Source organism: Canis aureus, chromosome 18 (genome assembly GCF_053574225.1).
Source record: "Canis aureus isolate CA01 chromosome 18, VMU_Caureus_v.1.0, whole genome shotgun sequence".
In the NCBI taxonomy this organism is placed as follows: domain Eukaryota; kingdom Metazoa; phylum Chordata; class Mammalia; order Carnivora; family Canidae; genus Canis; species Canis aureus.
Window position 1 is genome coordinate 4,313,412 of NC_135628.1, and position 21,635 is coordinate 4,335,046.

The 21,635-nt window shown below is 42.6% G+C and overlaps 1 protein-coding gene across 1 annotated transcript in view; it reads left to right on the plus strand.

The window, feature by feature from the left end:
- The window catches only part of LOC144288462 (cortactin-binding protein 2-like), a 78,320-nt gene that overhangs the window by 8,600 nt on the left and 48,085 nt on the right, over positions 1–21,635 (plus strand). Inside the window, exon 2 of the mRNA XM_077855945.1 lies at positions 3,232–3,339. Coding sequence (XP_077712071.1) covers positions 3,232–3,339 — 108 coding nt within the window. The remainder of the gene's footprint in view (positions 1–3,231; positions 3,340–21,635) is intronic.

The window sequence follows — 21,635 nt, forward strand, 5'->3', positions numbered from 1 at the left end:
CCTGCTTCTCCCTCTGCCTGTGTCTCAGTCTCTCTCTCTCTGTCTCTCATTAATAAATAAATAAATAAAATCCTTAAAAATAAAAAATAAATAAAAATAAATAGAATAGTGCATCACTTAATACACTGTTATGGGAAACATTTTTTTTTTTTTTTTTACCTTTCTGTGTGACCTAATCAGTGGTTTAGCAAGAACCTTTATAACTTTTTTATTTTAATGAATTTCCCTTTTTATTGATGGCGGTATATTAAAAAACAGAAGTGTTGGTTGCAGTTCACATGTAATGTTGATGATGATGGAACCAGAGCAAGCACTCTTGACTCTAATATGAATCAGAATCTTGGCAATGTCTTTCATAATTTATTAGTATTTAAAATAGAGTGCCTTGCTTATGAAGCTTCGGGGAAACAAGGACAATAAAATATACAATTAATTAAAATCTTTAGAACAACCAGCAGCAGCATTAATAAAACATTACCCTCCAAAGCACATAAGAATTGCAGCTTACTCTCCCATCTCAGTGGGAAGAAGCAGGATAAAAGAGTCTGTCTTTCATCATTGTCAATAAACTGAGTTTTTATTGGACTGAGGCTGGTAGATTTTCAAAGAAATAGGCTTATAGCCAATAGCTCACTCCTCCCTACATAAAACACCTGGGTGCTCTCGTGCAAATAACAACAATCACCACTTTTATTTAGCACTTACTTCCTTCATGTGTAAGAACTTTGCGGGTGAAACGTTAGGTTCAGATCAGATAAGATCCAGGAAATGCCTCTCCCAGGGTAATCCTGGACCAGCAGCAGCAACAGGAGCTCTTTACAAAGGCAGATTCAAGGCTCCACCCCAAACCTGTATCAGGAACCCCAGAGGTGCCCCCTCGCCTCCCCCAGTCTGTTAACAAGGTCTCCCCATGGTGCTTCTGCCCGCCCACCTTTGAGAACGATTGGGGTCATAAGACCCTGTGTGACAGCATTATGTAGTGGGAGCAGAATTTGAGCCCTAGTATATTAGATTTTGCAATTCACAAGGAATCTCTTTTTTTTTTTCTTAAAGATTTATTTATTTATTCCGGGGGGGAGGGGCAGAGGGAGAGAATCCTCAAGCAGACTCCACGCTGAGCGTGCAGCCCAACGTTGGGCTCAGTCTCATGACCCTGAGATCATGACCTGAACTGAAACCAAGAGCTCGCACTCAACCAGCTGAGCCACGTGGGCGCCCCAACAGGGAAGATCTCTTAACTTTCTGAGCAAGGGCATCCTAGAAATGACCCATCCTTTAGGTTTGGCTGTAGGTTTTTCTTTTCTCTTTCTCCATCCTGAGCCCCTGCCTTTCCAAATAACTGCTCTAATGTGTGTGGAAAATGCAACAATTTTAAGAGGAGGGCCCTTTTAAAATCTGTGGAGAACCTGCCAGCTCTGGTCTCTTTCCCCTTTGTGCTGTTATCTCCTCCTAGAAGGTTTCTTTGAAACTGAGAAATAGCCAGTTCTGGTTATGCCTGTTTGAAAGGCCCTGGAATCATTTATGGGTTTGCCAGTGTTTGCTTACGTGTCATCACGAGGATAATATACAGTCAGGTATCTGGGTGCTAAACGAGTTCTTATTGGCTGATTGATAGAATGGCACCATTTTCCATCTCTAGAATGCAGTCCCTGTGCTTGTAAAGTGTGCAGACAAGTCATAGCACTTGGTTGTCGTTTTGTCGTTTCCTGGTGGAACGACGTGGCTGTGTCATCCAACTTCTCTGGGTTGCGGCTCTCTTAACCGAAGATGGGCGATAATACCTTACATATTAGATTTGGTTCTTTGAGAATACTTTGGAAACCCTTGGGTGCCATGCAAATGTGAAATGATGTTCCAGAATGGCCCGAGGAATGGCTTCTGAGGGTTGGGCGTTCTGAGGCATTTGGGGGTGAACGTGTCCCTCTCCCTCCGATGGGAGTGGGTTTATCCAAGGAGTCTCTGCCCAGAAGGGCTCTCTGGATGGTGCGTGTAAAGGGAGCCCGGGCTGTGGATTCACCCCAAGCTGAGCTGTGAGGGCTCTAGTTGATCTTCTCTAATTTGGCTGCCAAAAGACCTGCTCATAAAGCTTGTCAGGAAAGAAGGGGGCAAAGTTGGAGACAATAGTTTTGGGCATCCGTGGTATATCTGGGATTTGAAGAGGTGAAACTGGAAGCAGTTACCAGAGCAGGAGTGGAGAGGAGACAGCAGGGCTGGAAGAGTGATGGATGAGGATTGCGATCCCTGGGCCACGGTGCTAATACCTCGAGGTGTAATTGAGTCTCTGGAAGTCTCGCTTGCTCTACTTGGCCTCCCTTTGGAACGGGAAGGAGCTACAGAGGCATTGCCCAAGCAAGCGTTTGATCACCACATGGCAGGTTCCAGACTCGCCTGAGCACGGACCCAGTTGACTAAATGCGAGTGGGGGGCCAGACCTCTTGAAAGTACACATGCCTGCGTGTGTGTGTGTGTGTGTGTGTGTGTGTGTGGTGGGGAGGGCAGGGCAGCCAAGTGAAGAGCATGCTCCTTCTAAAGGGACTGCCCCTACCTGCTTCTGCAGATTATTACTCTGTGGGAATGTGAATCCGGGGCTAACTGGTCACCTGAATTTTGAAGAGAAACCAGAGATCTGGATTTTTTGGTGACATCTTCAGGGTTTACAAAATTTTGTTTTTTTAAATGCTGGCTGAGTGAAAAAACAAAACACTTTGTTGCCCAAGTTACACACATCTGTAGGCCAGATTTGGCTGAAGGCTGCCAGCTGGTTACCTCTGCTGCAGAGCCTTCTATAAACATGACCTGTTATTATTGGATGTCCTGGAATTTATAATAACCTCCCAGGAGCCTCTATGTTGGTTGGGGCCCTTCTAGGAATACATTCTCGTGCTTTCTTTGCTACCCCTGCAACTTTTCCTGAACTTACACTAGGCCTGTTTTGATAGAAACTCCAGAGACTTTAAAATTTCTGCTCCAATTTGAACAGATTCTGAATCCAGGTGGGCAGGCAGGCTGGAGAAAATAGATCTCCTTAGTGAAGAGATTTGGGATTTAGGCCTTCTGGTTTCTACCCCCTCCTAGAAGGTCTGGGCATAGATTGTCTGCTGCTGAATAGGGCCCCTGCGCTGCTGGGATTTGCTGAGCCACTGAGATAAAAATGATCCATTGCATACCTGAAGATGTGTGTATTGTCTTATGAAGAGCTTTGTGATTGCTTCTTCAATATTTGTGTTACAGAAAAAAGAGTTTGATGTGGACACCCTCAGTAAATCAGAGCTCCGGATGCTCCTCAGCGTGATGGAAGGGGAGCTGGAGGCCAGAGACCTGGTCATCGAGGCCCTGCGGGTAAGAAGCTTCTGGGGCCAAGCCCCGTTGCTGTATCATTTTCTTTCTTCGGGGCCAATGGCAAAGCTGCTTTTCTTAATTTTTGAACCGTGTATATTTAAGATGTTACATCTGATTAAAATGTACCCCTCACCCCAAATGCCAACCCATAATCTTTATAAACCCCAAACACTGAAGTCAGATGGTCAGTCTAATGATGGGGATTGAGACTAAAGTATATAGCATGAGAAACTTGAGACTTAAGCTGTTTTGTTTCATGTGGTTATTTGGTTATAAGTTTTTAGAAAATTGGAAGTTTGGTATATGTGCCTGTGAGGTCAGGGAGGAAAAATTAAGAGAGTCATTTATAAAAGATGTTGCTGATAATGGAGCTTTTCCTTCCTGTGTAAATTATAAATGACTTCTTATTTTCTGAAACTCTGAAGAGTTAAAAACTAACATGTCTATCTTTTAAAAACTACATATACCTTCCCATTGTTGTATTATGTTTTCATCCGATCTTCTAGAAATTTTGAAATTTTCACAGCTTGTGAAGTATTCTATACATTATTTAAATATCTAAGCTTTTTATTGCTTTAAAAATAACATTAAGTTTTCTTAATGCACAGTTTTATCATTGGTGGTTGTTAGTCTTGTACTTGTTTTGGTATATTAGCCAAACCTAAGTGTTTCTGTTTTTTTTCTTTTATAGTAAATACTTTGTATGTAATCTTGGTCATTTGGCCAGGATGGCTATATTTATTATCTATGAAGTACGGGCTTGTTTCCTGAACACCCCCTCTCTCCCCCCAAGGTGGGGGGTCCTCAAACTTTGTCTTAGGAGGTCATCTAATATATGAACATCTATAGATGCTGAATTTTTGCCTCATATGGGAGCTAATAGAGTGGGGGAAAGAGGTATAATAACAACGGTGGATGGTCAGACATAATGAAGAAGGTGGGTGTGCTGAGAATCCAGTTGTGTAGGGAAGGGGTGGCTACAGTTAATTTTCACAGGCTGGAAATTGGTACCGTGGGGATAATTACTCCTCAGTCTGATGACAGAGAGTGATTGCCTCAGAAAAATAGGAGTAGAGTTATACCAGCTGCCAATAATGAGTTGAAGGTGGTGCTTTCTGAATGACAAGCTTTGCCAAGTAGACTTGTGCAGGAGGTTTGGTTGTGAGAGGTATTCACCTCATTCCACACTTGAAGCATTTGCATTGCTTGCCAGCGTATATTTTCTTGACAAATGAACTTTGTGGGAGAATTGCTAAGACAGTATATCACAGACAAAATTGCACTCAGCCCAAAGGAGGGACAGGGTCACCTGTGAGCCCAATAGTGTAGACTTTTGAGACCAAATGGATGTGGAGGCTCCAGTTCTACCTCTGGTATTTTTCTGTCTCTCTCTATTAACCTGAAAAAGGCATCAGCTACTGTGACATCTCCCACCACTTGTGCAAATGTTTGAAAGTTTAGCAGAGTCTGTGTTTTTACGTATCACCTGAGCAACCGTATTATTTCTCTCTCGCTCTCTTTTTTTAAAGATTTTATTTATTTATTCATGGGAGACCCAGAGAGAGAGAGGCAGAGGGAGAAGCAGGCTCCATGCAGGGAGCCCAATGCGGGACTTGATCCTGGGACCCCAGGATCACGCCCTGGGTCAAAGGCAGATGCTCAACCGCTGAGCTACCTAGGCGTCCCTATTTCTCTTTTTAACTTAATCGTTATGCTTTCAAATATAAGAGTAGAGTTAAAGGTTTGGTAATGATCAGGGCTTGCCAAAATGAAAGTTTTTCCGTAGAATCAAGAAATGTTGGAGTTGCAAGGAGCCTTACTACATAATCTAGGTCAGTGGTTTGCATCCCTCCAAATTTAGTGGGGGTTTTGGGGAGGGGGTTGGTTTCTTTTATAAAATGTTTTGCATTACTATTTAATTAATCCGCAATGAAGTGTATAGATAACTGTATATGTAAGTAGGTTATGTTAAAAATATCCAGTACATTGCCCTGATTGTGATAACAGGAAATAATTTATAACAAAATACGCATTTCAGTGTACAAATGCTCACACATGTCTAGTGGAAGACATGATAAAGAAGTAAGTGGCGGTTTGCACCTATTGGTAGCATTGCCATGAGTGCAGTCATTGCAAAAGATTCCTGATCCAGGCGTGCTTATCGGGAGTCCGATACAGTTGAGCGAATTTGCCATGCATGAGGTGATTTTTTTTTTTTTTCCCCTGAGATGGTGAATGAATCTTGGTAAAGTTCCAAACAAAAGTGCACATTTACATGGAAGTTGAGGCCCTGGAAAATTAATGTTTGTTAAAACTAAATTAAAACAACTTGTTTATGTGTAAAAGGAGTTGCTCTTTAGCTCAAGGGGTCATACCGAGAAGGTTCTATGAAAGGAATGAATAGAGGGACATTTGAAAGTTCAGGGATACTTGAGACAGTTCCTGGATGTTGGCACACCCCTCGCCCTGCCCTACGTGCCAGTCACCATGAAAACAAAGTGCTCTGCCTATTTCCAAATCACCTTCTAGGGGACTGGCCTGTGGAGAAGCACTGGCTGACACCAGCCTACTTTGTTTATAGATTAAAATCTAGACAAACAAAAAGGAAGCCCAGGGAGATGGTGACTTCATCTCCGGTAGAAAATGTAGCATCCATGAACTTGGTATGTTTGGAGATTCTTAAAGCTTTTTGTCATTTTTAAAATTTTGAGAATTGTGATTGATTTGTTTAGATAATTTTAAGAGTAGATGATACCATTTTCCTATATTTGTCATAGCCATCGTAGACTCACTGTGGTCACTCACTGTTCCCTTGAGTGCATTCACTGGAACTACTGAAACTAGGGTATTATTTACTTGGGTTCAGATGTGTCGTTTAATTGCCTTTTGCTTTACTAATGGGATATAAATTAGTGGCTGGCTAAAAAAAAATGGGAAGGAGAGAGAATGTGAAACTTTTATTTTTATTTCATATAATGCGATAAAGATATTCCTGAATTAAAATTCAAAATCTGCTCAATCAGCAATCAGTATATTGCTATTCAATTGGGAGAGAAATACATCTTGTTTTAAAAAAAATGTCAAAAGTAATATTTCTCTGAATGTAGGAAATATTTTTAAAATTAATATATAAATTGTGACTCCTTTAAAAATATAGCTAATTTATACCATGAACTATATGAAAATTTAGAAATGATTGTGTTATGAGGTATTCAAATCCTTTAGAATTTTAGAATCTTTAAAAAGATATTTTAGACCAAGCTTTACTTTTAAATCATGCTACCCTGATGTGTTTTTTTTTTTTTTTTTTTTTTAAGAGTGTGAGTGGCAGCAGGGGGTGGCGTATTGGGCAGAAGGGAGGGCGAAAATCCAAAGCAGGCTCGACACTCAGTGTGGAACCCAGTGCGGGGATTGATCTCATGACACTGACATCGTGACCTGAGCCAGAATCAAGAGCCAGATGCTTAACTGACTAAGCCACCCAGGTGGCCCTTGGGTTTTTTTGATTTTCAAGTTATCACAAACAATTACGTAGATTATTGGATTAATGGCAATAAACTTATCAGAACAATTCATAAATATGATTTGGAGGGGAAGATGTTATGAAATTATAATAGGTATCTTGGTACTTTTATTACTTTCGTGTTTAAGGTAAAAATATTTCCCAGTAGAAGTCCTTGACTTTATAACATATAATATTCAGGAGATTAATTTTTGTTGGGGAGATTATATTTTAATAAGTGTAGCATTATTGTAAAATATGAACTGCTTAACTGAAATATATTTTAATTGCATAAGAGATATTTTATCAGTGATTGCCCCTCATCCACAAAAATTAGGAATAAATCTTTGACTAAACAGATATGCCAAATGAAGTTTGGAAGAAAAAACTGAAGTTTAATTGAGAATGTGCTCTAGGAGAAGCAGCTACATTTTCTGAAAACCATGAGAGATACAGAGCCGTTTGAATTAAATTTAATTGCATATTCAGAATTTGAATATATAACCTGTTAAGAGATCATCTATTTGATACTGTTTAGTTTGTGGAATCTTCTGGCTTTCACTTCTTTTCCTTCTTGCTTCTAGAATTTTTATCAGTGCCTTAATCAAAGGGAAACAAGGACAAGAAGATGAAAATGCTATAATTACGGAATTTTAGGGTCAAAATTGTGTTTCAGCCTACATTTTACAGGGTCCAGCTGGCTGTCATTAGTGTGAGTTTACATAAATATTACATCACTGAAACTATGAATTCCTTGGGCAATCAGATCCAGATTTCTTGTATGCCTTCTTTTTCCTTTTAGATTGATAAATGAGAATTAACAGTATTATTGACATGGCATTTCTTCCTCATAACCTATAGTTACTGTAAAACACAGATTTTCAAGTATTATTTGCACTGAAACTTCTTTAAATTACCAGTTTAACAATTTTTCAGACAGAATGCATTTATAGTATTTGTGTCATAGGGGATATCAAATTATAGAATTGCCTTGTATAAGTGACTGAAACAAAGAGGCGCAAAGTATGATAGGTTAAATACGAAGTTTATTTCTCATGTACCCTTCTGGAAGTGAGCAATCTGTGCTGGAGAAGTAGTTCTAAGCCAAGTAGGTCATTCAGTAGCCCAAATTATATCTATCTTATGGCTCTCCTTAGGGTATTAGACTCTTTGGCATGGTTGAAACTGTGTCAGTGCCATGTCTGCATCCTAAACCTATGGTAAAGGGAGCAAGAGAGGGAATGAAGAAAAGCAACATCATGTGTGTCAGGGAGAACTTTTGTGGACACACCCAGTAGAGTTGGAGACTGGGTAATTATTCTGGCTGGCTGGCTTCCTTTCAGTAATATGGAGGAAGGGAGGACTTTGGAGGACACCTAATAACATAATGTAGTCCATTAATTTGGTTTAATGTTATAAAATATCCTGGGGTATGGTACAAGAAGATAGATCTTTCCTTTCCTCTTTGCCTCAAATATTTGGTGAATACCTACTGTGTACTAGGTCTAAAAATGAAAGTTCAAAATGAATATAAGTGGAGACAATTATGCCAAAATTCTGTCCACTTACAACGTTGTATATACCTTTTATTTTATTTTTTTTGTATATACCTTTTATATATATATATATTTTAAGATTTTACTTATTTATTCTTGAGAGACACAGAGAGAGGCAGAGACATAGGCAGAGGGAGAAGCAGGCTCCATACAGGGAGCCCAATGTGGGACTCAATTCTGGGACTCTGGGATCATGCTGTGAGTGACAGGCAGATGCTCAACCGCTGAGCCACCCAGGCGTCCCCCTTTTATATGTTTAAAATTGTTCCAAGTCATGTCATTTGGGGCCATGCTTTAGTTTTCTCAGATTGTGACTACTTCTGTTCAGATTTTGTCTAGAATGATCTTCCTTTTTAAAAAACATAAACAGTTCATTGGGTTCAAAACTCAATTTAAAACAATGCTTTGAATGGTTTTTGCTTTGAAGCAGGTTATCTCACTTCAGCACTATTGATACTTGGGACTGGTATTTGTTGTGGTTATTGTGAGAAGAGGGCTATGTTGTACATTGTGATATGCTTTGCCGAAGCCCTGGTCTATCTGTTTATTAGATGCTAGTAGTACCTCTGCAGGTATGACAGCCAAACGGGTCTTCCCTTGGGGTCCACAGTTGCCCCCATTTGGGAACCACTTCTATAAAGTGACATTGGTCAAGAAAATGCTGCTCAAATACATTTCATTATAAGTACAACATCCATTCATGATAAAAAAAATTTCAACAAAGTAGGTTTACAGGGAACATACCTCAACATACTCTATATGAAAAACTGACAGCTAACATCATACCCAATGGTAAAAAAAAATTAAGAGCTTTTCCCCTAAGATCATGAATAAGACAAAGATGTCTACTCTTATCACTTTTACTCAACAGAGAAGTCCTAGCCATAGCAATCAGACAAGAAAAATAAATAAAAGTATCCAAATTGATAAGAAGTAAAACTGTCCCTATTTGCAGATGGTATGTTACTATATGTAGAAAACCCTAAAGACTCTACTGAGAAACTATTAGAAGTAATAAATGAATTCAGTTAAGGTCAGAATACAAGATCAATATACAGAAATCTGTTGCATTTCTATACACTAATAATGAGTTGGCAGAGAAATTAAGAAAACTATCCTATTTACAATTGCACTAAAAATAATAAAATACCTAAGAATAAATTTAACCCAGGAGATGAAAGATTTGTAGTGTGAAAACTGTAAAATCTTGATGAAAGAAATTAAAGACAACACAAAGAAATGGAAAGAACTTTCATGCTCATGAATTGGAAGAACAAATATTGTTAAAATGTCCTTACTACCTAAAACAATATACATATTCAGTGCAGTCCCTATCAAAATACTAATAGCATTTGTCACAGAACTAGAAGAAATAATAACTAAAATTTCTGTGAAACCACAGAAGACCCTGAATAGCCAAAGCATTCTACTTTTTTTTTTTTTTTTTTTGCCAAAGCATTCTTAAAAAAAGAACTAAACTTGGTGGTATCACAATCCCAGATTTCAGTATATACTATAAAGCTGTAGTAATAAAACCAGTGTTATGGTACCGGGGGACCTGGCTGGCTCAGTTGGAAGAGCAGGTGACTCTTGAGCTCGGGGTTGTGAGTTTAAGCTCACATTGGGTGTAGAGACTACTAAAAAAATAAAGTTAAACCCAAAATAGTAATAGTGGCACAAAAATAGACACATAGATCAATGGAACAGAATAGAAAACCTAGAAATAAGCCTACAATTCTGTGGTCAATTAATCTTCAACAAAGGAGGCAATAATATGCAATGAGAAAAAAGTTTCTTCAATGAATGGTGTTGGGAAAGCTGGACAGCTGTATACAAAAGAATGAAACCAGACAACTCCCTCATACCATACACAGAAATAAACTCAAAGTGGACTAAAGATCTAAATGTGAGGCCTGAAATCATGAAAATCCCAGAACAGAGTATAGGCAGTAATTAATTTCTCTGACATTGGCCATAGCAACATCTTTCTAGATAGGTCTCCTGAGGCAAGGGTAACAAAAGCAAAAATAAACTATTAGGACTACATCAAAATACAAAGCTTCTGCACAGCAAAGGAAACAATGAACAAAACTGAAAGACAATCAATAGAGTGGGAGAAGATATTTTAAATGACTTATCCAACAAAGAGTATCCAAAATACATAAGGAACTTATACAACTCAACACCAAAAAAAAAAAAAAAAAAAAAACCTAATTAAAAATTGACAGAAGACAGGAACAGACATTTCTACAATGAAGACACCCAGATGGTAAACAAACTTATGAAAAAATGCTCAACATCACTAATCATCAGGGAAATACAATTCAAAACCACAGTTAGCTATCACCTACACTTGTAAGAATGGCTAAACTCAAAGACACAAGAAACAACAAGTGTTGAAGATGTGGAGAAAAAGGAACCCTCATCCAGTATTGGGGGAATGCAAACTGGTGCAGCCACTGTGGAAAACAGTATGGAAGTTCCTTAAAAAGTTAAAAATAGAGCTACCCTTTGATCCAGTAATTCCATTATTGGGTATTTACCCAAAGAATACACAAACACTAGTTTGAAAAGATATATGCAACCTGTATGTTTATTGCAGCATAATTTATAATAGCCAAGTTATGGAAGCAGCCCAAATGCCCATTGTTAGATGAATGGATAAAGAAGTGATGTGTGCATATATTTATGTACATATGTGTATGTATACACACACACGATGGAATATTAGAAAAAAGAATGAAATCCTGCCATTTGCAACAATGAATGAATCTAGAAGATATACTGCTAAGTGAAATAAGTCAATCAGAGAAAAACAAATATGTGATTTCAGTCATATGTGGAATTAAAAGATACATGAACAAAGAAAAAAGACAAAGAACAAACTTTTAAATAGAGACCAAACTGATGGTTACTAGAGGAGAGGTTGGTGGAGGGATGAGTGAAATAGGTTGTGTGATAAATGAGTGATAAATTCATTTATCATAATATTGTGTAATGTGTAGGATTGTTGAATCACCATATTGGAGACCTGAAACTAATACACACTATGTATTAACTATACTGGAATTAAAAATACATTTTATTATGGTAGTGATTTTTTAAATTTTATTTATATTTTATTTTTTTATTTTCCCTCAAAAATAAACATTTGAAAATGCCCATTAAACACATTTCAAAACATACCACATTTATTTAAAATTTATTATAGTTTTATACATAGAAATTAAATGCTTTATATATTAAAAAAACCTGTATAGTTCTATGGCTCAGGGTTGAGTCTTCAAAAGAACAAAGGCAATCTCTTCAAATAAATTAAAGTCACTAAACAGAATAATGCTTCCACTCTGGTTTTGAAAGCAGCCACTGCTATGCTACAGAGTATTGTGAGGTTTTCCTCCTATGACATGTCTGCTAAATCATGATAAAAGAGGAGCATTCTGATTTCAGCTAAGTAAAACATGGAGTCTTTTGTATTTCAGAATTCTCCTATGATTTCGGGCAATTGATTGACCAAAATATACCCTTTTTTTGTTCATTTTAATTAATGAATGAATTAATTTGCTGAGCAGAGCTGAATTCATGAAAACATAAATTGTTTCCTTTTCTGTCCGCTGAGATAACGCCTTTGTTCCATGTCTGGAGAAGCAGGAAGAGGAGTTGACCAGACGCTGTGTGTTGTTTCTGAATGCAAATCACTCTTCATAAAATACAAATAGCTGATGATTTGTAAATAGCGTTATATTTTGCCCAGTAAGACAGACATAGGAAACCTCAATTTTCATTCTTCTGAGAAATTTTATTTTCCCTCATGAACATTTAACTGTTAGTGAAAGGAAAGAAAAAATGGAACACCAGGCGAAATAGTGCTTTTTTATATATTAAGAAATGGAGGTTGATAGTGCTATGAAAGCAAAATGTTTATCACTATTATTTAGCAACAGAACTCACTCAAGCAGCATCTTCTTGCTGATGATTATTTGTGAATCATTAGGACATTTGTGAGGAAAATTAAAGCTTGTTTGTTTTACACTGGGCTCGGGATAGATTCAGAGTTACAAATGGCATGAAAACAGGAATACGTTTTGTGCAGTTTGAAGATTATCATAATTTGGGGGACTGTTCACTTAACAGTTCCTTTTAAGAATGACTTCCTTTGATCTGAGAATACCGAGTGCACCTTTGAGGCATCCTGATAACCTTTTAACCACCTCATTGTAACACTCAGTGGCTAAGCTACAGGCCACGTGTTCTCATGGGAATTTCATTTGCCATGTTCGTGACTAACTCTGTCTTGATTAGAAGAAGAAACAAGGATCCGAGGCGGTACTCAAAACTCTGCCTTCTCTTTGGTTGTGATTCTTTTGGAGAGAAATGTAAGAGATTTTAGCTTCTACCTTTCAGTTTTTGGAGTCAAAATGTAAATGGGTCTTGAACAAATAAGAAAGGAAAAGTCTGTATTGCATATTTGAAATGACATTTGAGCCTGGTGAGGATCTTCGAGAAGGCAGTCCATGTGTGCGTTCATTCAAAAGGACGTCCCGGGTTTCAGGAGTGGGAAACAGGGAGCGTGAGTTTTCTCTTCCGAGTCCAGTGGGAGAGTGACATTAAAACAATAAACCAAAACATCTAAGTTCAAATTATGATTGCCAAAGGAAAGAATGCCATGAGAAGGGAGATTACTTTAGATTGGGTCGGGAAAGTTCTCTTCGGAGAAAGTGACACACACACTCCCCCGCCCCGCCCACCCCTCGCCCGCCCCCAGCCCTGAGATGTGGAGGGGTAGCGTGAATCTAGTTGGAAGAAGAGTGTTCTTACAAAGGGAGCGGCACATTCAAAGGCCCTAAGAGAGGAAGGAGCTTGACAATTTATAGGACCTGCAGGAAATCAGAGACTGACTGAGCAAATGGCACAGGATCAGATGCAGAGCCAGGCAGAGGCCCGACCATGCTGGAGGGTGAAGGCCATGAGAAGGTTGGATTTCGTCTTCTATCAGGGCAGCCGTTGAAGTGTTTAAGCTTGAGAATGCCAGTGATGTGATACGATTTTCTAAAAGATCATCCTAAGAGCCCAGTTATATTGCGTTTAGGGTTTTTTTTTTTTTTTCTGCTTTAAAATTTTAATTTATTAAATGTAAATATTTAATGTCCATCTTTAAAATTGATCATCATTGTCAGGGGAAAAAAATTGCAAAGGTCACCCTAGCTACAAGGCAGACGGAAGTGTTTGCAGGAGAGCCAGAGTGAAGGCAGGATGTCACCGTGGTTGTCTAAGAAATGTGAGTATCTCAGATGCTTATAATTATTGCCCTTTAAGAAGGCATGGAAAACGTGCTTGTTCATCACTCTTGTCACTTAGCAGGTGAACAGTATCTTTCTTCAGACAGTTAAGACAAGCCGATGATGGTTTTTAGTTAAGGTGCTGTGCACCTAAAATAAGATTGATAAGGTAAGTTCTCCACGTGAAATTTTGTGAAAGGCAAGATCCTATCTTCAGTTTCACTTTTTCCCATCCAGTCTGTCCCAGTTTGGTTTAGAATTTCACGTTAAATGAATTTTATAGTCAAAAGCCCTCTTCTTTCAGACTTTAAGATTTATTATATATTTCTTTTTTTTTTTAAGATTTATTATATATTTCTAAAGGTGTATCTGTTCTAAAATAAAATTCCTTTTTAACTTTTTCACATAGGATTGGATAGAGGAGCGGGGGATTGCTTCATGTAGTACTGAAAGTGACCTAGGAACGATAAAAAAAAAATTGTTTCAACAGGGTCTGGATGTGTTCTGCTTGAATGTGTGCATGTTGACCTGCCTTTAGTGGACCATTGGGGTCCACATGCTTGCCCTCCGCTAAAATAAACTGCTAGAGGTGACAAGCCCTTAACACTTCTCTTGAAACTCCTCCATGGAAAGCAAACCATGGATCGAGTTCACTCTTGGTATCAAGCACCAACTAGGCACTCAGCCGTGCAGGTGAGGGGAGGGGGAGCTCCTACAGGTGTTAGGTTCTAATGGTTAGAATATTGCACAGACTAAACCCTGGGGAAGCTCTGAAATAATTCATAAGACGTGATTTTGTATATTCAAGCCTGAGCGGTAACTTTTATGCGTAGAGAAGTTGAGACTCCCCAGGTTAGGGGGAAAGGACTGTCTGTGTGCTGATGTCTGGGTATGACAGCCGTTTGGCCTTTAAATCAGCTTTTAAATTTCCAGGTAAATGGGGCTGGGTGGGTGCTTTGATATCACATCTCTCTGGTCTCGGCGTGTGGTCATGGACTTGGCTCCAAATTGGAAGAATTAAATGGGATGACAGGCTACAGCACCTAGCCGGGGGCCGGCACATAGAGGGTTCTTGAAAAAATTGTTTCCAGTCGAACCTCAATCTTAGTAGAAAGATCTTCCCCTTAAACCTTCCCCTTCTCTTCATGCTTTGAGGGTTACAGGCCATCCTCTGTGTCCTAAGATCAGTGGTGGCGGTCTTCCTACCTCAGAGAGTGCTGGTGCCTCTTCCTGCCCAGGGCCGAGCTCTCCCCAGGCTGGGGGCGGCCTGTTGGAAGCCAAGGCCCATCTGTTACGTCCTCGCCGGCTCGGCTGCAGGAGGGTGCGGGGGGTGCGGGGCTGCCGCGGTCCTGAGTGCTTGCCTGTGAGGGCACCTTGGACGGGGAGCGGTGGTGTGTCAGGTGCTGCCCTAAAGCAGAACCGCTCCACCCCCAGCAGGGCTTCACAATTCGGGAAGCTTCGAGGGTGTGCTGGGGGTCAGATCATATGTGTCCGTTGTGAAAGTGGCTTCCTAGGCGCGTGGCCCCGCCGGTGCAGCACAGGCCTGGGCGCCGCCAGCCCGAGCTCCAGCCTGCGGCCTGCGCCTTCTCCTCGCTGACGTCGTGTTCTGGGCCGTGTACAGGCTCCGGCTCGGCAGCACGGCCACCTGCTCGCAGTCGCGGGGGGCTGGAAGGAGGTGGCTCCGTCCTCCGGGACCCAGACGGGCGTCTTGGCCAACCTCCTGGCTCCCTGGGGGCCGCAGGGCCGCTTCTGGGGGGACGCTCAGGACTGCAGGCCCCTGTGGGAGCAGGACGCGACCAGGGCCTGGCACCGCAAGCTGTGTCCCCGCGGGTCCCCGCGCTGCCCTGACCCCGGGCGTGGCCGCCTCCCGCGGGGCCCCTGCCCTTGACAGTGGAAGCTCGAGGCGTCGGTGGGGGCTCTGCCTTAGACGCGGTGGGTGCCCAGGGCCTTCCCCACGCACCTGTCACCTGCTGGGCCGCCGAAGCCGCGCACGAGTCATTGGGCGGTCGCCGCCCTTCACCCCTCCATCTGCGCTTCGCTCCTGGTCCGTCGGCTCCAGGTGACGACAAACAAGTGCATCCTGCAGGACTCGGAGGGCCTGAATGGCAGCTAGGATGACGCCCAAGAGCATCCATGGGGTTCTTAAACGGTTCCTCTAATTATCATACCAAGTGCAAAAAAGTTGGCGTTTTTCTGTAATGAGGATCCTCTCATCTTCTGCATGAGAACACGTTGGGACATTTGCGTGCTGAACGATCCGAATTTACTGCAGGAAGGTAAAGACTCATAAAATGGACAAGGATCCAATCAATAGTCAAGGAACTGCCGTTTCCTTATCCTTCCCTTTGTAGTCATCATTAACTCTGTCTTTTGTACTCACATTTTTATTTAATTTCTTAATCATTTTTGATCCTGGATCATCTTTTCTCTTTTCATTTGCATCTTAAAAAATGGCAGGTGGTAAGTTGAGTCATTAAATAGAAATGGAGTGGTTTTCTTGAAAGGCTGTTTGTTGTATTGATTTCCTTGAATTATGTAATCCTTCAATTCTTTTTTTTTTTTTTTTCCAGTTAGAGTTACAGGGAATTTGTGAGGGTGGGTTATATAGTCAGGATAATAATGGATTCGCTGCCAGTAAGGAGTTCGATATTCTCAGTAATCAGCATGCTAAAATGCAGATGGATCATTGACTTTGTGAGAGAGTTCAGGTTCCCTCTCACAAAGGCTACATCAACAGAATCAAATAGTTTTTAAAGAGATCATTTTAGACAAGCGTCTAAGTAATCCCTAGAAATTAATTTGGAGTTGACAGTGATTTTCCCTCGATGAGCGACTGGAGAGAAGTCCTTCATGCACACTCTGGAAAGTCGTTGGACTTCCTCTCGTAGCGTCCTGACACAATAACGAGCCCTCACTGGTGTCTGGAGAAGAAACCTTCCATCCTCTCTGCTTGGCTGCATCAGGGCTTCCGTGCGTTTCTGTGCCCCTGTGAGGGATAATGATAAGATGGGAGTTTGGTCTGGAGGGATGATGGGTAGCACAATTAACGGGAGGACCTCAGAATCCTTTAATGGGAATCGTTAATATGTTAAATTCTTAATGATTTTAAATTTCAAACAGTGGAGGATTGAAATTCACCGTGGGCTCGGGTAGGAAAGGATATGACAAAAACAGTGTTTAAGGGAGATTATGTTAACCGCTTTTGAAAGCAGATTGACAGAAACAGGGAGAGAAGGGATCTGAGGAGGCAATTACAGTTGACATTTATTAAAGTACAGGTTCCGTGGAGCTCTGAATCCTGCGCGAGGGCTCTAGGCGCGAGGTGGTACCCTCCTGGGGGGTATTACGAGGCCTGAGTAGACGGGAGAGGAGGTTGTGAATAAAAATAACTCCTCCGGGAGAAGAGCACAGTATTTTTCTAACTCGTGACAGCAACCAGTAATTTCTAAAGCAATTTCAGTGCCAGGGAATAAACCCTTGTTATTTTTAAAGGATATTGTGTTTGTGCCCCCTGAGAATTCACACGAGTAATTGAGCATCGGCCGCGGTTCTCCCGGTGGCCTTCTCCGCGCTAGTCCTCCAGCATCTCACCGGCAGGTATTTATTGAGCACGTTCTGTCCTGGCAGGTGCTGGGCGCTCGGGAGACAGCAGGATCTAGACCATCCCTGCGCTCGTGGGACCTCCTGCCTCGGAAAGGAGGCTAAATCAGGACTAACACGTCCCATTTGTGATAAATGCAGCAGAGCACAAGTACTGGGCACTAAGCGCGGGTCCCGTGACTGGTGTGCTTCCCAGACTCACCGTGGAAGACCGTGTAAAAAAAAAAAAAATTGGAGTCAACGTAAGAATACTAATAACTAAACAAAATATTAACATTTTAATGTATTTAGGAAAGGAAAGTAACCACGCTTCTCTAGTTTGCTCCTTACCTACTGTGTGTCCTTAGGTTGTGCGCAGCTCTCACCCAAAGTTGCTTCTTTTTGGGTGTTTCCTGCTGTGCTTTGTCTCTAGCTCCTTCCTTAGATGCGTGCAGACGGTGGCCTCCTGTATGTCTTGCTTTTTCAAAGTGGGGGTTAGTTTCTCCTGTGTAGCATTATTGGGCTATTTGAGATTAAAAAGCAGTACAGCTATTTGTACTACTGACTTTAAAGAGCTTTTTTTTTTTTTTTAAAGCCCCATTTATTACTTACATATATCCTATTTATTGTCGATTCTGCAGGGTTCTGCCAAGGTTAGGCACAATGAAAACTGAGGTTGTGTTTTGCTTTAAAATGAATTCTTTCCCAGGAAGTTCTGTGTTTCCTCACAAAAAGGGATCCCCTGGGAGTTTATTCCTTGTAGAAAAGTTTGAGTCTTGTGATGATGCTTACCTACAATCCTCTCCTCTAGAGAGGAGAAAGGACGCAAAGGTAATAATAGGCGCCTGCTTTGTCACCTGTTGCTATGCTACAAACCCACTCTAAGACTTAAGGCTTTAAACGATGTCATTTATTTCGCTCACAAATCTGTAGTTTAGGCTTGGTGGGGACAGCTGACGATCTGCACCGCATGTGGCAGTGGTGGGTAGTGAGGGTGCTGGAGGACCGGCTTCCAAGAGGGCTCCCTGCGGCCCGGGGCTTGGGCTCCTCTTCTCCCGCTTGGGCTCCCCTGTCACAAAGTGGCTGGGGTCCATCAGCGAACATCCTAAGAGACAGGACACAGAATCTGCAATGGAATCTGGGTCACTAAGTTACTTTGCATTTTGTTGGATCCATGGAGCCGTCGCAGTGCTGAGATTCAAGAGGAAGAGACGCAGACCTGACCACCTGGAAGGAGGGTCAAAGAAATGTGGTAATGTTCTTATAAACCCAGAAAACTGCTTGTCATCTCCTGAGCCTTATCTGCCGGGACTGCTCTTTAGCACTTGGCACGGATGATCTCATTTAATCCCCACCAGTCTCCCTTGAAGGAGATGCTGTTGTTATCTCACAGTCAGACTCATGGTTAAGTAGCGTCGTCTCTCACACAGCTGACAAGTGGGGACAGAACTTGGACCCAGGCCTTGCTGACCCCAAGTGCATCTTCTTAACCACCGCCTCTTATAATCTAGTGGCAGAGAGCTGTGTCCTTGCTATGAACTCTAATGCAAGGCAGGCTTGTGTGTAAGAAGATCGCAGACGAAAACATTCTAGTGAAGTTGAGTTATGGATGCCTTCTGGGCAGAGGGGGCATTCTGGGAGCCTTCTGAAGAGTGAGGACATCAGTAACTAGACGGCGAGGCGCGGGGGGGAGTCAGGAACACAGAATCGGTGTACACTCTGGCCACAGGAGGTAGGTTGGGCTGGAGCACAGGCGTAGGGTGATGGAGCAGGAGGTAGGCCAGGCTTCACCTGGGAGGTCTTGAATGCCGAGCTGATACATTTGTGTACCTAACACGATGGGCAGGGCACAGCCCCTCAAGATTTTTAAGCAGAAGAATGGACTGAAGCCTTGGTTCTTTTTTTTTTTTTAAAGATTTTATTTATTTATTTATTCATGAGAGACAGAGACAGAGAGAGAGAGAGGCAGAGACACAGGCAGAGGGAGAAGCAGGCTCCATGCAGGGAGCCCGATGTGGGACTCAATCCCAGGACCCCAGGATCATGCCCCGGGCTGAAGGCAGGTACTAAACCACTGAGCCACCCAGGCGTCCCTGAGGCCTTGGTTCTTAAAGTGGTTTCCAGACCACCTGCATTAGCATCACAAAGGAACTTGCTAGAAGTGTTCATTCTCAGACTCCCCCACCCCCCAAACCCACCCAAGATGAACTGACTCAGAAACCCCGGGGGGAAGAGCAGAGTGTTCTGTGGTTTCACATACCCACCAAGTGATTCTAATCTTTGTTTGAGAACCACTGGTATGAGGGATGGTCACTTGTACAGCAGGTGTGTTCACGTAGCAGGACATCAGGGTGCACCGAGGATCCCTGGTGCTGATTACAGTCCCTGAGAGCTGGAAGGACTCTCTGCTCAGTAAGCAGGATGGCCAGCCAAATGGGTGGCTGATGCTGGTTGTAGATATAAAGGGACTCTGATGAGGAAGAAGGCCGCCAGCGGCCAGTCTCAGGACAGCTTCTCCAAAAGCCAACATCAGGAGGCTCAGAGCCACTCAGTCCAGCCCTGTTCTTAGAGGAGTCTGTGGCAATGGGGCTAAAGGAGCTTTCACGAAGTGTTGGATTCAAATAAAACCTCCATCATGAAGACACTAAGAACTGGGTGTAATAACCATGTTCTGTTACCGTTGTTGTAGTTTTCGTTGATGTCTTACACTCCTGTTTGCTCCGTGGGGGATTTGACACGCCCAACTGCCTGTGTCTCTGCCTCTCTCTGTGTCTCTCATGAATAAATAAAATCTCTCTCTCTAAAAAAGAAAAGACATTTCTGTAAGAATACAGCAGGGGAGGAGGGGCACAGGAAGAGGGAGAGAGAGAATCTCAAGCAGGCTCCACACCGAGCATGGGGCCACACGTGGCTCGATCTCAACCCTGAGATCATGACCTGAGCTGAAATCAAGAAATCAAGAGTCGGACGCTTAACCAACTAAGCCACCCAGGTGCCCCTAGGCCACCTGCTTTCGTGATACATTGTGAACATATTGCTAGATATTCTTCCACATTGTGGTTTTTTAAATCACTGCATACGTGGATTTAAGCTGAGACCTCAGTGGTCCAAAATTCGCCCACCCTGGTAGGTTACATGAGTTACTGCTGCAGTTCCTCCTTCAGACCCTCCGAATCCCTGTGGTCCTCTCACTTTGCCCAGTTCACTTGGCAAACACCTGATGCTTGCTGACTTCAACGCTCTGCCCCCTTCATGCCTGCGCGGGTTATACAGGCTGGAGAAAAGCCACCCAGTCTTGCCGAACGGCCTCCCTTTGAATTCACAACTGGATCCTCTTCCGGGCGCTTCATGCTGCTTGGCAGTTGCACCACGTATCTTAGCACTTGACTCACCTGTTCCCTTGGATTCTTTCGTGCTCTCCTCGGTCTTCTGAGACCTTCCTCCAGCACCTCCACCCTTTGCTTCATTCTCAGCTGCTTTGAAACTCTCTGAGAGCCAGAAGCAACCCGAACTCCCATATCCTGTCCCCGTCACCTCACTCCGGTCCCTGGCATCTGTACCACACACTCCCATCTCTGCTCACTGAGAACAGACCCTCTGTTCTGGGCTCTGCTTCGGCTGGCCATTGTGCACCGGCTTCTGCGCCTTCTCACATAGTGACTTCTTCAGCAGTTATGCCAGCCCTCTGTGTCAGCGAATTTCGTCCTTCATCTGACCTGCCTGCCTTCCCTCTGCTGCTGCGTGCTCCCTCCGGTTAGAGCAAAGCTCCTTGAGGTGGCTGTCTGTTAGTTGATGCCATTCCTCATCGCCCGTTCTCTCTTGGTCCTGTTCTAATCAGGCTTTTTCCAACATTAGCCCAACCAAAAGTCAACCCGTTCTTGTAGTTGCCAGGAGAAGACAAAATCAAAAACAATCTTGGAGGAAGACCTGGTTCCTCCCCTCCCCCCGCCCCCATCTAGCCTCTATAAATCCTCTGGGCTCTAACTGTAAGCCACAGCCTGACTGCTTCTCCCACCTCCGTGGACACCTCTCTCTGTGAGCTCCTGTTGTCTAGGTCCACTTGGGCAGCTCTAACAGAAGTGTCCTAGATTTGGGTGACTTTGACAACGAACATTTCTCACAGTAGTGAGGCTGGGAAGTCCACGACCGAGATTCAGTGTGTGGAGAGCCCGCCTCCTGGTTCATGTCCGCACAGGGTAGAAGGTGCAAGGGAACCCCCTTCCATTCATGCAGAACCTACCCTCTTGACCCAGTCACCTCCCAAAGGTTCCGGCTCCCAATGCCAATCATCTCGGGGATTAGGTTGCAACGTGTGAATTTGGGGGCGGGGGGAGGGCACGAACATTTAGTTTTTAGCACTGTGCAACAAATATCACAAAC